The following is a 14,271-nucleotide window of genomic DNA, read 5'->3' on the forward strand; positions in this document are numbered from 1 at the left end:
GGACTTATCGAACGTTAAATAGCATGTGGTTATCACATAGCAAATACATAACTAAGTAAGAATTTGTTTCCAGTTCTGGGTCTGAGGCTTGTGTGTTTTAGTAGGTACTCAATAAAAATTTGTTTGAACAAATGAAAGTTCCACATTGAATCTCAAGCCCTGCCTGATGCCTCGCCTCTGCTCCCTGCTTCTATTTTGGGGAGGAAAAAAAAGCCATGGAAACATAAACAATGATCTCCAGAGGGTACCTCGTTTTATATGTGAAGAAGATGGGTCAATTATTTTATCACGCATAAAGTTTTTTTTCAGACTCCTTTTATCAGATCTTGGACATCCTGCTGTTAGTATTTAGAGAGAAGAAACTGCTCTCCTTGACAATCCCCTTCCCATGAACAATTACTTTTAAATTTTCTCCCACCAACATTGTGTCCAGGGGTCCTCCACGGTTTCTCACCTGGGCCTGGGGGTTTCTCTGGACTATGAGATAAGCAGCAATAGTTCAGAGATTTGCAGAGTGGCCATTCCTCAAAGGATTTTGCCCAGCTTGCCTCAGGAATTCTAAACGTTTTTTTTTTTTTTCCTGCTTTAGGAAATCTACGAGTAATAACATTATTTTTATTATAGACACATATAATAGAAATACTCTTAAAATATAATCATCACAAAACTGTCACGATAAGAAAAAAATGTATGAAACCAATTTTGTGCCTCAGCTGTGAGTGCCAAATCTCTCCAAATCTTTCTGTTTGTCTAGTTGTGTTTAAGCCACTCTTTCCCCAATTCATTCCTTATCAATTATTACTTACTGCATTGAGATTGAGATTTTGCTCTCTGGAGGGCTTAGTTGATCTAAATAAGGTTTTTAATTGGCCTCCAAGATCACGCCTAACTAATTTTGCACATAACATTTCTTTTTAAGATCATTTACGATGCCTTCACCTATTTATCCTTAAGAGTAAACTAAAATGATACAGGGTTTATCTTGTTGGGTAGCTAGGTAGACTTTTATCATGAAACTAAATAAGGCCAACTACGGTGTAGATAACCAATCCCTAAGTTGCTTTCTTTATTATCCAGTTAGATGACACCACTCAGTCATGCATTTCTTCCTGGGCAGGTGGGAAGATCTGACCCAAAAAACTAAATTAGAAATTCCTTCTATGGGCACCCTCAGCACCCTATCATAGTTTGAGACACTACACAGTATCATAGTTACTTATTTCCTTCAGACTCACCTACTAGGTAGTAAGCCCCTTGAAAGCAATAGTTTCAGCTAAGCTCAATACCTGTATCTTGTATTTCAATACCTTTCACCCTAAAAAATCCTGTCTTGTTACTAGGCATAGTGAGAAAATGGTCCTCCATTTGTGGATTTAATCTGTTCCCTTGAAGTCCTATGCAAATGAAAATGCTACTTTCCCTGTGCTGTAAAATATCTACATTTTAGTATTTTTCTGAACTTTGAAGTCTTCTGTGACTTAGTACACTTGCAAGTTATCTTCCAAACTAAATAAAGAAAGAAATCTAGCTGGACAATCTACAATATTTTACTAGCAGTAAAGCAATACTTAGGTTTAGGATTTAGACTGGGAACAGGAAAGAAAAGAACTTGGTTGGGTTTTCTCAAGGACTGGAAGCAGAAACTTTTAATAATGCTACACCTCAATCAAATATACTACCTTTGCTGTATAACACAACTACAAAATTCATAAAATTGAAGCTGAAAATAAATGTATCACTCGCAACACAATGCCTTAAGAAATACATATAATTATTAAGTCCCCTGTTGTTTTAATAAAAACTTATGTAGAAGACTACCTTCTTCTGCCTTACTCTACTTTTCGGATATCTTGACATTTCCCCTAAATAATTGATGTTTCAAAAGTAATACTGACCAAGTCTCTTTTCTTAAAATGCTTCAGCATGATCTAGTTTCCACTCATCCCTCTGGCCTCAGGTCAGAGAGTTACTCTCCCTACCTTATGCTCTGTGTTCTAGTCAAGAGTCAACTTTCTTCCAGCCCTCAAATGCATCATGAGCCCTCCCTGATGCTAGATCACAGGAGGTAACTTTTCCATGTGTTCTCACAACACGCTTGACTTTACTCAACACATTTTCCACGTTAAAATGTTAATGTTTAATTGCTTGTCTTCCTCTGGGGTGCTCATAAGGTAGAACTGGCAGTACTTAATTTCATATTTCTAGTGCCTAAAGTGGGAGACAAAGCCCATGAGGCTCAGAAGTCAGCGACCGACTCACACATTCTACAATAGGAGAAATCACATGTGGATGGTTTTCCTCTTTGTTCAGATTGTTTTTCACATTTTTGTGCTGATATGTCTTATAATCATCCTCCATGTCCATCTTCCCAGGTTACTGGATGTGTGCTGGCGAGTCATTGGCCAGGATAGAGCTTTTCCTTTTCTTCACAAGCCTCATGCAGAAGTTCGCCTTCCAGTCACCCCCCTGGTGTCTCCCATCTGAACCTGGATGACACCTCTGACATTGGTTTCATCATTCAACCAATGCCTCACAAGGTATGTGCTTTGTTCCAGGGTTAGGCTCTGCATGTGAACTGCAGCCTGTTCTTGGTGTTATCTTGTGGTCCTTTAGCACCAACTTCCCTTTGCTGTATTTTGCCAGCCACAATACTCTGCCGAGCACTTCAGCATTATTTAAGCAGTCAGCCACATCATCGCAAAGAGTTCTCATGTCAGGTCAGACTGAGTTTCTATGCTAATCACTGTTGTAGAAACTTTATTACTGCCATTCTACAAGACAGAAAAAATGAACAGAATATGTGACAAATAGAACCTTCATTTCACGCTCTAGGGTTTTGTCTTTCACACAGAACTGTTCTTCTCCTCCAAGGCAAGTGAGATATCTAAGTAGCACCGATCAATTGGTCTAGACGGGGGGAACTTAGGATGCCCACGAGCATCTTCAAAACTTCAGTGAAGAACATTCAACTCAAGTGAGGCTCAAACTAAGCATAAGACATTTTGTGACTAATCAAAATAACAGTTACGTGTGAGTACAGCCAGTTTGAGGAGCTCTGAAAGTGAATGCTCCTGCTCCTGACATAATTGGAACATGAAGACCTCACTTTCCTGTGCTCAGTGCTCTGAAGTCCCAGTCAAGACTTATGCCAGGGACCCTGTCAGCAGAAAAAAGAAATCAAGTCAGTTCCTCTGAGACACAAAGCATCTATAGCCTTTATGAAGTCAAATCTATCTCCCCATCATCAACAGAAATGCTTCTCCCCTGCTCTTATCTGATCTTTGTCAAAGCAAAAATTGCACTGGACAAAGTTAAACAATCAAGGAAGACTTTATTTAAGGCTATTGCAATAGGGGAGAGAGGCCAGAACTCAGTCTGAACTCAATGCCACTGAAACAAAGGAAGGAAGAGATTTTAAATGCAGAGGTGAGCAGATGAAGAAATGCTGGAAGATGTTAGTAGGAGGTTGATCAATGGGATATATCCAGCACATAGAGTTACTCCTTAATTTGTGAATGTTTTTATCTGTGATTAGACCATCTGTGCTCTGTGTTTGTTAATTAGTGTCCAATGAAGTGCCCGCTCCTGTCCTTCCACAGAGACAGGGATTCTATCTTCCTTGATGATTGCACTACATTTCAATGGAATGGTTCTCAGGTCCTTGAGAAACACATTCCTGCATTGTAAAACTGGCAAGAGATTTTTAAAAAGATTTACATCTCAAAGTTCAGAGAAAGAATTTACAATTCAAAGTTTTCTCAAGCAAAGGCTCTAAGGGAGGCCAGGGCCTAGAGCAGGAAGAAGCCTGTCTAAAGTTTAGTCAAGTTGACAGAATTATTAAAGCCTTCTTGGTCATCCCCAAGCCAGCATTGTCCACAAAGCCTTTTAAAGGGTAAATCAAATGGGGAATACTCAGGTTCCCTTACTTCCCAGTTGACCTAAATGAAACCATAAATGATAAAGAAATAGAACCTGCTAATTTTATTGCTTGAACATATTCAAGAGGCAGTTGTATTTTCTGAGCTGCACTTAGTACATAATTGTTGTTCAATCATATATCAGTTAATTCTAAATTCAAAGTCTAAATTAATTAGTGGACTGCTATCTCTTGCACAGGGAATAGAAACAGCTTTGATTAGAGATCAGGAAATCTAAATTTCAATTCCAACCCTATCAGTCCTCCATTTTTCTGATGTTATGACTATATACTGGCGGTGGCCAGTATATAGATTCCTTAGTGAATCTGACACCAGATTCCTTAGTGAATCTGACACCAAAAGCATATAATTTTAACACCAATATGAAAAAGAATGTTCAGTAATACTCCTAAAGTGAAACAAACAATAACTTTGATCCTTTGGTTAGTCTGATGTAATTATGTAAATAATTGTCAAGTAACTAATAAGTAATCTTTACTAAAACTAAAATTTCTGCAAAAGAAACAGAACTACTAAATTGTACCACGCATGTTTCATTTTCTTGATTCATTCTTTAATTTTAAAGTAATGAATAAAAAAATAGATTTCATGTTAAACGTATTATCCAAGCTCAGTAAAATATTTCATGTGTGAACTACATTTCTACTTATCAAGTAAAAAATGTTACATTTTACTGTTTCCCTATTTTAAATTTTACACATAAAAAGTCACGTCAGAACGGAAGTAACTCAAGTTCTTTTTCTTATTTTTTTTTTAAGAACATGGACTTTTTATTTTAAAGAACATGGACTTTTTAAATTTTTATTTGGGGAAGAGGAACAGGACTTTATTGGGGGAACAGTGTGTCTTCCAGGGCTGTTTCCAAGTCAAGTTGTTGTCCTTTCAATCTTAGTTGTGGAGGGCGCAGCTCAGCTCCACATCTAGTTGCCATTGCTAGTTGCAGGGGGCACAGCCCACCAGCCCTTGCGGGAGTCGAACCAGCAACCTTTGTGGTTGGGAGGATGCGCTCCAACCAACTGAGCCATCCAGGAGCTCAGCGGCAGCTCAGCTCAAGGTGCTGCGTTCAATCTTAGTTGCAGGGGGTGCAGCCCGCCACCCCTTGCGGGAGTCAAGGAGTCGAACCAGCAACCTTGTGGTTGTCAGCCAACTGAGCCACCTGGCACTGGCCCATGTGGGAATTGAACTGGCAGCCTTCGGCATTGGGAGCACAGAGCTCCAACTGCCTGAGCTACCGGGCCAGCCCTCAAGTCCTTTTTTTAAAATCACTCCAATAGTTATGTTACTGTTTACACTGAATCTACTCTTGAAATGCAAGAATATGTAGAGGTTATAGACACAAAGTATACTCCAAATTTGAAAAATTCTATAGCTTTAGGAATTGATTCAAAATAAATGTATGTAGCTGACTCCGTGTGTGTGTGTGTGTATGTGTGTGTGTGTGTGTGTGTGTGAGAGAGAGAGAGAGAGAGAGAGAGAGAGAGAGAGAGAGAATAGAGAGATTGATAAGGGGGACAACACTGAGAGTTCTTTACATTATTTTCCATACACAAAAAATAGTAACAAAAATGTGCTAAATTTGAAACTTATGGCTGTATTAAAATTCAAACAATAATCAGGTTTTTGTTTTGTTTTGTTTTGTTTTACAATTTAGATCAACAATATTTATGTTTTTTTCTCCCTGAGAGTATTTTATCCCTAAGCACATGGCAAAAATAAGCAGAAAGTCTCTTAGTCCATTTTTATCATTGTTTTCAAATTTCTAAAGATGATGCATTGCTTATTTTTCACTCCGGGAGCAAATCCTGCCCATTGCCTAGTCCTTGGCATTCCATTGAATGTAGGTCACAGAATCTTTCTTCTACTCCAACACTTTGATTATAAGATTATTTCACTTGTAAGTTTGCACATTTTCCCACTCAGTTGTGTGGGATGAGAAGACTACATGGCCTTGAACCTTAGAACCTCAGGAATCTTTGTCAATATTGAGGTTGGCTTGGGAAGTCCTTAGGCATGCTCAGGGCTTCTCTAAGACATGGACATCAATTGTCAGAGAATCTTTACAGAAATTGACTATTCAGAAGCCCTCCCTTAAAGTTCTCTTGGTTTGTTAAAAATTATCTGGTGCCACTTATATCTTTCTCTCTCTCCCCCAAGTTGAATTCAGTATAATCAACTGTAGCCACTTTTCCATGGACCTAGTAGGCTTTCAAAATAAAGCTTCACAAGATTTTCTGAAAGTAGGATGTCAGCCTAAGAATGACCCAGAGGGCACACAAATTAGCTCTAACACTCAAGGTTTTGTGCCTAGGGCAGTTTGCCCAACAAACCACCCTTAAGATTAGGCTCATACACTTAGCAACCTCGGTGATCATTGGGTAATACCCCATTGCCTAGGTGGACTCTACCCAGTTCTCACTCTAATCTCAGTAAGGTAGTACAAATCTATTATATAGCATTTGGGTGGCAATAGTCAGGGCTCAACTATGCCAAAGTTTATTTCAGCCCCATAAGAAACTACTTGCAATTGTGCATTCTGGGTGTTTCTAACAAATAAATATAATGTGCTTACCTCCAAAAAATTCTGTGACTGGTTCTTCTAGTTTCTAACTGTCTTCAAGATAGTTCTAAAATTAATTACTAGACTGAGTATATAAATGGACCATGTACAGACCATAGATAATAATATACAAAAAAAAAAAAAGACAGAAAGGAGTCTTAGTAAAGACCACTGGCTTGGGTTCGATATAATTTATTGTGTTCTATGTCTTCTCGTTTTTTGTTTGTTTGTTTTTGTTTTAATAAAAGACTAAAGCCTAGTTAGGATGAAAAGTGAACTAAAGAATAACAACAATAGCTAATTTTGACTATTGTATGCCTGTCACTGTATTTTTAACTTACTCCTAGGGAAAAAACCCTATGAGTTTGATGTTATTTATCAGATTGTAGAACTCTGACCTACAACGTCTGGAGCAACTAGCCTGTGAAGCCAAACCATAACCAAACGCAATTGAGAAGCCCCTCTAGGTAGCCTGCTTCCAGCTTCCAACCAGAGCATAAATGAAGCTATCCTTTTTTTTCACTGTTGTCGAAAAAAAATTGCACCAAAGTTAAACAGGAAAGGAAGACTTTATTCAAGACTATTGCAATACGGGAGACAGATTGAACTCAACTTCTTTGAAACAAAAGGTGGGAGAGTTTTTAAGCACTGGGGTGAGCTAGTCGAAAAGTACTGGAAGACAATGGAGGGGAGGCTGGTCAAAGCCAGTAAGCCATGGTGTTTGTTAACTGATGCTTATGAAGTTGGGCTCCTACTCTCTCAGAGACTGTGTGTTAGGAGTCCTATCTTTCTTGATTACATTTCAAAAGGATGGCTTCCAGGACCTTGATAAAGACATTATCTAGGAAGTAGAGGTTGAGAGATTTACACCTCAAAGGGCAGTGAAAGAATTTATGCTTGCATGTTTTCTCAAGTTAATACTCTAAGAAAAGGGAGGTCAGGAGCCTACAATTAGGTAGAAACCTTTCAAGTTTAGTCAAGCTGAGGATAACGTGAAGGTTATTTTAGTTACCATAAAGTTTCCCCACTGCCCAGCCTGCCTTTGCTTCCCAGCCAAGGACAAGTGATGCTGGCTGACTCTCTTCTATACCAAGCACTGAATAAACATCCTGTTGGTCCTACTTTTCTGAAAGCTGCAGTCTCCTAAAAGTACTCATTCTGTCTTATACTCAGAATCTGAGTTAAAATTTAATGTTAATTTCTTGCTTTGCAGCTAACCAAATCTTAGGCTTTGTTAACTATTGGCTGCATAGTGCTCAAGAACTGATCATAATCCCTCAGTCTTTCCAAAGTAAACTGGACTGTTTCTTTTGTTCATCTATAGAAGTTACAAAGATTTTCGCTCTCCCTAACTAAAGATGAAAGAAGATTAGAGTTACAAAGATGTCCAGATGTTCAGCCTTTTGTTTTCTTACCTGAATCAGTTGATTCAAATTCAGGCTCCACCTTTCCCCCCCACACTCTTGTAATTCATTACAAGTGACTGACAAGCCCTAACTCCTGCAGAAGTGTTGCAATTGTGCTTTCTTTAATGACTTCCTGCCTTTCTTCCCTTAGGGGTTTTTAAAACTTTTTTCACATTCTTAGATAAGAACCACATTTCTTAACTATAGTCCTGTGACATGTAGATCGAGAGGGACCAGTATAAGGTAGTGGTCCCATAAGATTATAATAGAGCAGAGAAATTCCTATCACCAAGTGCTTCATAGCTGTTCTAGCGTCATCCTGCAAAGCATTACTCACGTGTTTGTGGTGATGCTGGTGTAAACAAACCTCTTACACTGCCAGTTATATAAAGGTACAGTACATACAACTATGTACAATACATAATATTTGGTAATGACAATAAATGACTATATAACTGGTTTATAAACTTCCTATATTATACTTATTATTTTACAGCATACTCTAAGTACAAACAAAAGTTTGCTATGAGACAGTATGCTGTTACGCCAGCAGCGGCCTCATACATTTCATGCTTATCGTGTCTTTTGATTGCATCATATTCTCTAGTGCTTGATTTAATCTTGTGCTGTTTTGTAAATGTAGCGTAGCCTAAGTGGACGGAGTTTATCAAGTCAACAGTAGTGTACAGTGATGTCCTAGGCCTTCACATTCACTCCCCACTCACTCACTGACTCACCCAGAACAACTTCCCATCCTGCAAACTCCACAGGGGTACCATTTTTTATCTTTTATACCATATTATCACTGCCTTTTCTATATTTAGATACACAAATACTTGCCATTGTGTTATAAGTGCCCACAGTATTCAGTACAGTAACATGCTGGACAGGTTTGTAGTTACGAGCAACAGACTGTACCACATAGCATAGGTGTGTAGGAGGCCGTACCATCTAGGTTTCTGAGTGTACCTTATGATGTTCGAACAAAGATGAAAACACCCAAAATGAAAAAACACATTTCTCAGAACATATGTATCTGTCTTTAAGGAACACACGACTATAGTTTTAACTCCAATAATCAATGTTTTAGTGGGGAAAACTTTAGAATAATAAGGCTTAAAAAAAAATTACAAAGCTTGTTAGCGATCTCTTTGCCAATTCACAAATCAGTATACACTTGCTTTCACTTTTGTAATCTCTAAGTGTTTTCATAATTCTCCAAAGTATTATTTTCATGGGATTGTTAATAATTAATGGGAAAAATAGAAAAAAATTAAAACTTTAGTTTTTGTAAGTGACAAAGTATGATACAGAACTATATACAGTGTACGTGTCAATGTTTCTCAGACTTTAATGTGAATCACCCAGGAACCTTGTCAAGGTACAAACTGATTCAGCAGATCTGGGGCGGGGCTGACACGTCTACCAACTTTCTTGGAGATGCCTGTGCTGCTGTTCACAGACTACACCTTGAGTAGCACCAGTGTAGTTAGTTTATATAAAGGCAATATTCATATTTTATATATAATTCATGCTCAGAAAAGTGTTATATACAAGTACACATAAAAATAGAATAAAAGAAATAAAACCAGACTGCAAACATACCAAATATTAAAAGAGATTTGGGGTTATGGGTGAGGTTTTGTTTTTATTCCATTTTTCTTTTCCCCACAAAATAATAGTTCTTCAAATTTTTCTGTAGTGAATACAAATTTTTCTTTTAATAGAAAGCTTTTTCTTTTTCTTTTCTTTTCTTCTTCTTCTTTTTTTTTTTTTTTTTTTTTAAAGCAAGAGCCACATCTAGTCCTGGTGACAAACAACAAGAGTAAGAGCAGCAAGTCAAATGTAATGAATCTCAAAATGATGGAGGCTGTGGATAAAGATTTTAAGAGAGGTTGACACTTGCCTGATCCATGGTGGTTATGTGACTGTGATATTTGTCTTATGGTCACTTGAGTGGCCAGGCGGCTTCTGGAAGTCCTTGCTGCCAATCATCCAGCTAAGACAATTTCAGATGATCACATTTTTCGGTGAGGTGGCGGTGAGACCAAAAAGCCAAGACCCAGCCATGCTCAGAGATATCTTTGTACTGATGATGAGCAAGTGAAACTTGGATGCCCAAGTTTCACTTTTGGATTCACTCCCAGGACACTGTGAAGAGGAAAAGATTCCGCAGGCTCCTCCCACGACAGGGTTCGGCTTGGATCAGGACAATCTGTGAAGCAAATTCCACAGTACTTCAGCTTACTACTTTTCATACCAGTCAGGCATCTGTCTAAAGGAAATCTATGACCATGTTGCAGGTAGTTAACAGAAAGGTTGGTAAGTGCTTTAAAAGGGATGTTTAAAGGAGATACAATTAAGCCAAACATATTTGGATTAAAGGAGTTAAGCTGACTTGAATAAATATATTTTAAAATAAAGGAGATAAAATGAAAACTGTACCCATTCTGCTTTTCTGAGACAACAGGACATGACAGGTTTTAAAGAAAGTATTCAAAGGTCCTGGGCCAACAAGGGCTAAGCAGAGTGAAACCCCTGCAGACTCAGGCCTGGTGCAGGTTAGGCTTTGAACATTAGGCTGAATCTTTGTCACAAGCTCTGGGGGCCATTTCTAAGGAATTTAAGGAATATATTTACTGATCCATTAAATGTGGCGGAAAACTAGAAATAAGTCTTTTCTTTCAGCAATGCAGAAAAAAATAAAAGCCCCAGCTTGAGTTCTATATGGATTTCTTGTATTGTATGCTTTCTGCTGTTTTTTATTAAATAAAAGACTTAAGCCTGGTTAGGATGAAAGTGAATTATACAATAACACTAGGTAGTAATAATAATAACCACTAACTTTGAGCATTTATTTTATGTCAACCATTGTTCTAAGTATTTTTTATTTAACTTAATCCTAGAAGAAGAAAAAAAAATCTATGAAGTTGATAGTACTTATTATCCCTATTTAACAAATAAGGACACAGAGGCACAGAGAGGTCAAACACCTACCCAAAGTCACAGTAAGAGGTGGGGCAGTTTTGAACCCAAGAAGCTGAACTCTAGAGTTTGCCTCCATGGGGAAGGCAACCCAATGATCAGTGTTCAAGAGGCTTTTCCTGTTGACTATATTCAATGTTCTATTGCACGGGGCATATGATGACTTACAACCAGATTTATTAAGTCGGGTCTGAAATTTGTGTGCCAAGAAGTTTCACCTCACATAGGAGTCCCACAGGGATGCTGGGGGAAAAAAGACAACTCACTTTATGGGGCCTATACTACCTTTTCTACCTACCAAGTGGTTTTGAACACAGACGAGCTCAGGTTCTGAATTCCTCACTTAAGTGAGGGTCTCATGGGCCTGAGAACTGCTAGTGGTGACTCTCCAGCCAACAGACCTTGCAGGACTCAGGGACATCAAGGTGATTCTACTACTTCCCATAAACATGAGTCAGAAAAACCAGGAAGCCCTCAGTTATCTTTGACTCCTTAGAAGTCCTTCTAAAAGACATTCCAGTCTTCAGGAGAGATGATCATATTCTTGTCTATTTAGTAAGCAAATGCCATTAACTTGCTGTGTGACCTACACAAGCCACATGACCTCTAGGTCTCACCTGTAAAATAGGGACATACCTTACCTATCTTGGCTGCTAGGAGGCAAGAAGTGGATCAGACATTTGAAGGCATTTTAAGCTCTAAACTGAAAACAAAGGGCAAAGACGGAGGAAGAGGGGGGCAGGGGGAACTGTTCAACAGTTTGCTCCTCAAAAGCCAAGCCAAGTCCCATTCATCGTGTTACTTCCTCCAGTAACTGAATCCTACCCCATCAGCAGTGCTGTAAGCTGCTGGTCTCCAGAGGGACTGCTCTGCTTCTCAGATTTCCAAACCAGATCAAACTACTAAAGGGTTAATAAAGACGGTATTTAATAAAAAACAAATACAATAAAAATGAGTTGTTTCCATAGCACCAGAAGAAACTTGTTTCAACAACATCAGAAAAGGTGTATTTTCAATCCAGTATTGACTACAAATTTTATTAATAAAGAACTATGGTCAAAAATAAGATATATAGTCATGTTATGGCAAAGTACACATTTCTATCTATCAGAAGATTTATCTGCAGTGTTTTAAACATTAAAATAATTTAAAAATTCAGATTAAAGGCATTTTTATTGGACTAAATTGGACACTTTCGGGTAAAGCCCTTTTAAATGGTATTTTACCGTCAAAGCTCAGTTTTCTGTTCTCCCTTTTCCCCCCTAAGCTCCTCTCTTCCTAACACTTAAATGTGAAAAAAAACAGAAAGAAAAATGTGCACATCAGAAGAGAGTAAAAAGAAAAAAAAATCTGTTTACTTGCTGCTTTAATTTTCCCTTTTCTTTCTGCTTTCTTTGTCAACTTTTAAAACAAACCTCTCTCCCCATTTACTCTCATTCCCTTTGCAGAGAACAGACCTCAAACTTCATTTCTGCTTTTAGGTCTTAAGAGAAAGTGTGGAGGCAGAAAAGAGATCAGTTGAGAGGTAGTGCAAAATGATAATTAACAAATTTTATTTCGAAATCCCACGTTCTGCTAACTTCAAAATACCTTTTCTTCCCCTCTTCTGAATGACTTCACAGTATTTAAACCACAAAAGAGGTATTAGGTTGCTTACAGTTATTCTTCAATTTTTATTGGGTGCCATCATCAGCCTCCCCGAAGCGCCGCGCCAGCTCTTAAAAGGTCCTGGTTGTTGGTTAATTGCAGGTTGGGGTTTCCGGAAGAGCATTTTCTTTTCTAGAGGATTATCGCTCACCCACCAGCCCGGCACATTCCACCGGCTCCTTCTTCTTGTTTAATCTCCTCGGGGAATCAGGTCCTTGGGGGAAGTGAAAAGAGCGTCTCTTTGCGGCGTGGACGCGGGGTGCCTCTCTCTGTGCCAAGAGCGCGCGAGGTTCGCCAGGGGTCCCTGCTCCCCACAATCTGCTTCACTCCTTGTTGGTGCGAAAAGAGACCGCGGAAATGGAGTGCTCCTCGGTCCGCGTGGTCATGCTGCCCTTCGTCCACCCGGTCCACTCGACTTCTCGTGTCACATGATAATCCACGACCCGCACGAGCACGGATTTGGGTCGGGCTGCGGAGTCCCGCGGCGGATCTCTGGAGGGAGCATCTGTACTGCTGCTAGAAATTCGCTTTTCTCGTGGTAAGAGAGGAGAAGGGCAGTCCGATTCCTGGTCGTCTCCGCTCGCCTGGGAAAGGTCCTCCCCACCGGCCACTTCTTCCCGTGCAGGATCCCCTTGGTACCCCAAACCCCTCTCTGGGTGAAGAAGAAAGAGCACTTTCTCTCTGACCCAGGACAGGTAGTCCAGGTTCTCTCCGGCCCGAAGGTCCTCGTGGGCGCCGCCCGAGCTTCCGCTCGCCCCGGCCGCCGCGGGATTCCGGGTGCCCGCGGCCAGGGAAGCCCTGCGCCCCATCTCGCGCAGAGGGGACCCCGCGCGCCCCAGGCGCCCGGCAGAGTCCGTGGTACACGTAGCTCCGCGGGGACCCAGGGCCCCCATCCTGGTAGGAGGATCATTCATTCGTTGGTTGTTTCACTGGTTCGCGCAGCAAACTCCCGCTGAGTTCTCGAAAACGCGGGACTAGCAGCCCTGGGTGTGGTCAGCGCGGCCCCCCGGACGCCCCGCCCGCCGGAGCCGGAGAAGCCAGCAGCCTTAGGCCAATTTGCGGCTGAACCCCGCCCCCTCACTCTCTCCACCCTTTACGGCCTCCACCTTGCAGCTTTCTAGCCATTTAAAGACAAAAAGCTTGACATCCCTGGATCGCTCCTCCCCTTTTTATTCTGGACCCTAACCCTGCTGCCTTTGTCGTATTTCTGGTTCTATCCACTCTTACTTCTCAGCTCAGTTTCCACCTTCCGTGTTTCTCCAGAGCTGAGTCGCAAAGCACCCTCGTACTCCATCCTTTGAAATGCCCAACAAAGTGCGTCTTCCCAAGAACGCTCCTCCAAGTGAAGGAACAAGGAAGGTTAAAAAAATATATGTTACCTGACTTAAATTCTTCTGGAAAAGGGTTTAGTGTCCACTCTGAATCTACCCCCACCGTGCTGCCAAGATAATCGAATGTAGATCAAAAAATCAGATTGGGAAAGTTGAAGCATTTGAGAAAAGGCTTTTGGTTTGTTTATTCTTCCTTTGGAATGCGAGGATTTGTAGCACAGTGGTTATATTGAAGGCTCATCCCAGGAATGGGCTTAGTGCCTTTCATCAAACGGAAATAACAAAATTCTAAATGAACTTTGGGATTTAAAATGTTGTGTTCATGTCTTTTTTTCAACTTTCCCCTTCACTATTCCCACGCCCCTTTTCTTTAACTACAGGTAAAAATAATTGTATCTCTATGTAGA

The 14,271-nt window shown here is 40.1% G+C and overlaps 1 protein-coding gene across 2 annotated transcripts; it reads right to left on the reverse strand.

Moving 5' to 3' along the window:
* Nucleotides 1–7,045: 7,045 nt before the first annotated feature.
* C2H6orf141 (chromosome 2 C6orf141 homolog) lies at nucleotides 7,046–13,875 on the reverse strand. Of its 2 annotated transcripts, XR_016020311.1 has the most exons (2): nucleotides 12,544–13,490; nucleotides 7,046–11,788 (listed from the first exon to the last, which is right to left on the reverse strand). XR_016020311.1 is itself a non-coding variant. In XM_088795668.1 (1 exon), the coding sequence occupies exon 1, from the start codon at nucleotides 13,445–13,447 to the stop codon at nucleotides 12,857–12,859; it is 591 nt and encodes a 196-aa protein (XP_088651794.1). In that variant the 5' UTR covers nucleotides 13,448–13,875; the 3' UTR covers nucleotides 7,046–12,856. The 2 variants fall into 2 exon arrangements, 1 of the variants encoding a protein (XP_088651794.1); XM_088795668.1 differs by having other exon boundaries at nucleotides 7,046–13,875.
* Nucleotides 13,876–14,271: the final 396 nt, after the last annotated feature.

This window comes from Rhinolophus sinicus, chromosome 2, assembly GCF_057876585.1.
Source record: "Rhinolophus sinicus isolate RSI-liver-muscle chromosome 2, RSI-T2T, whole genome shotgun sequence".
Lineage (NCBI taxonomy): Eukaryota > Metazoa > Chordata > Mammalia > Chiroptera > Rhinolophidae > Rhinolophus > Rhinolophus sinicus.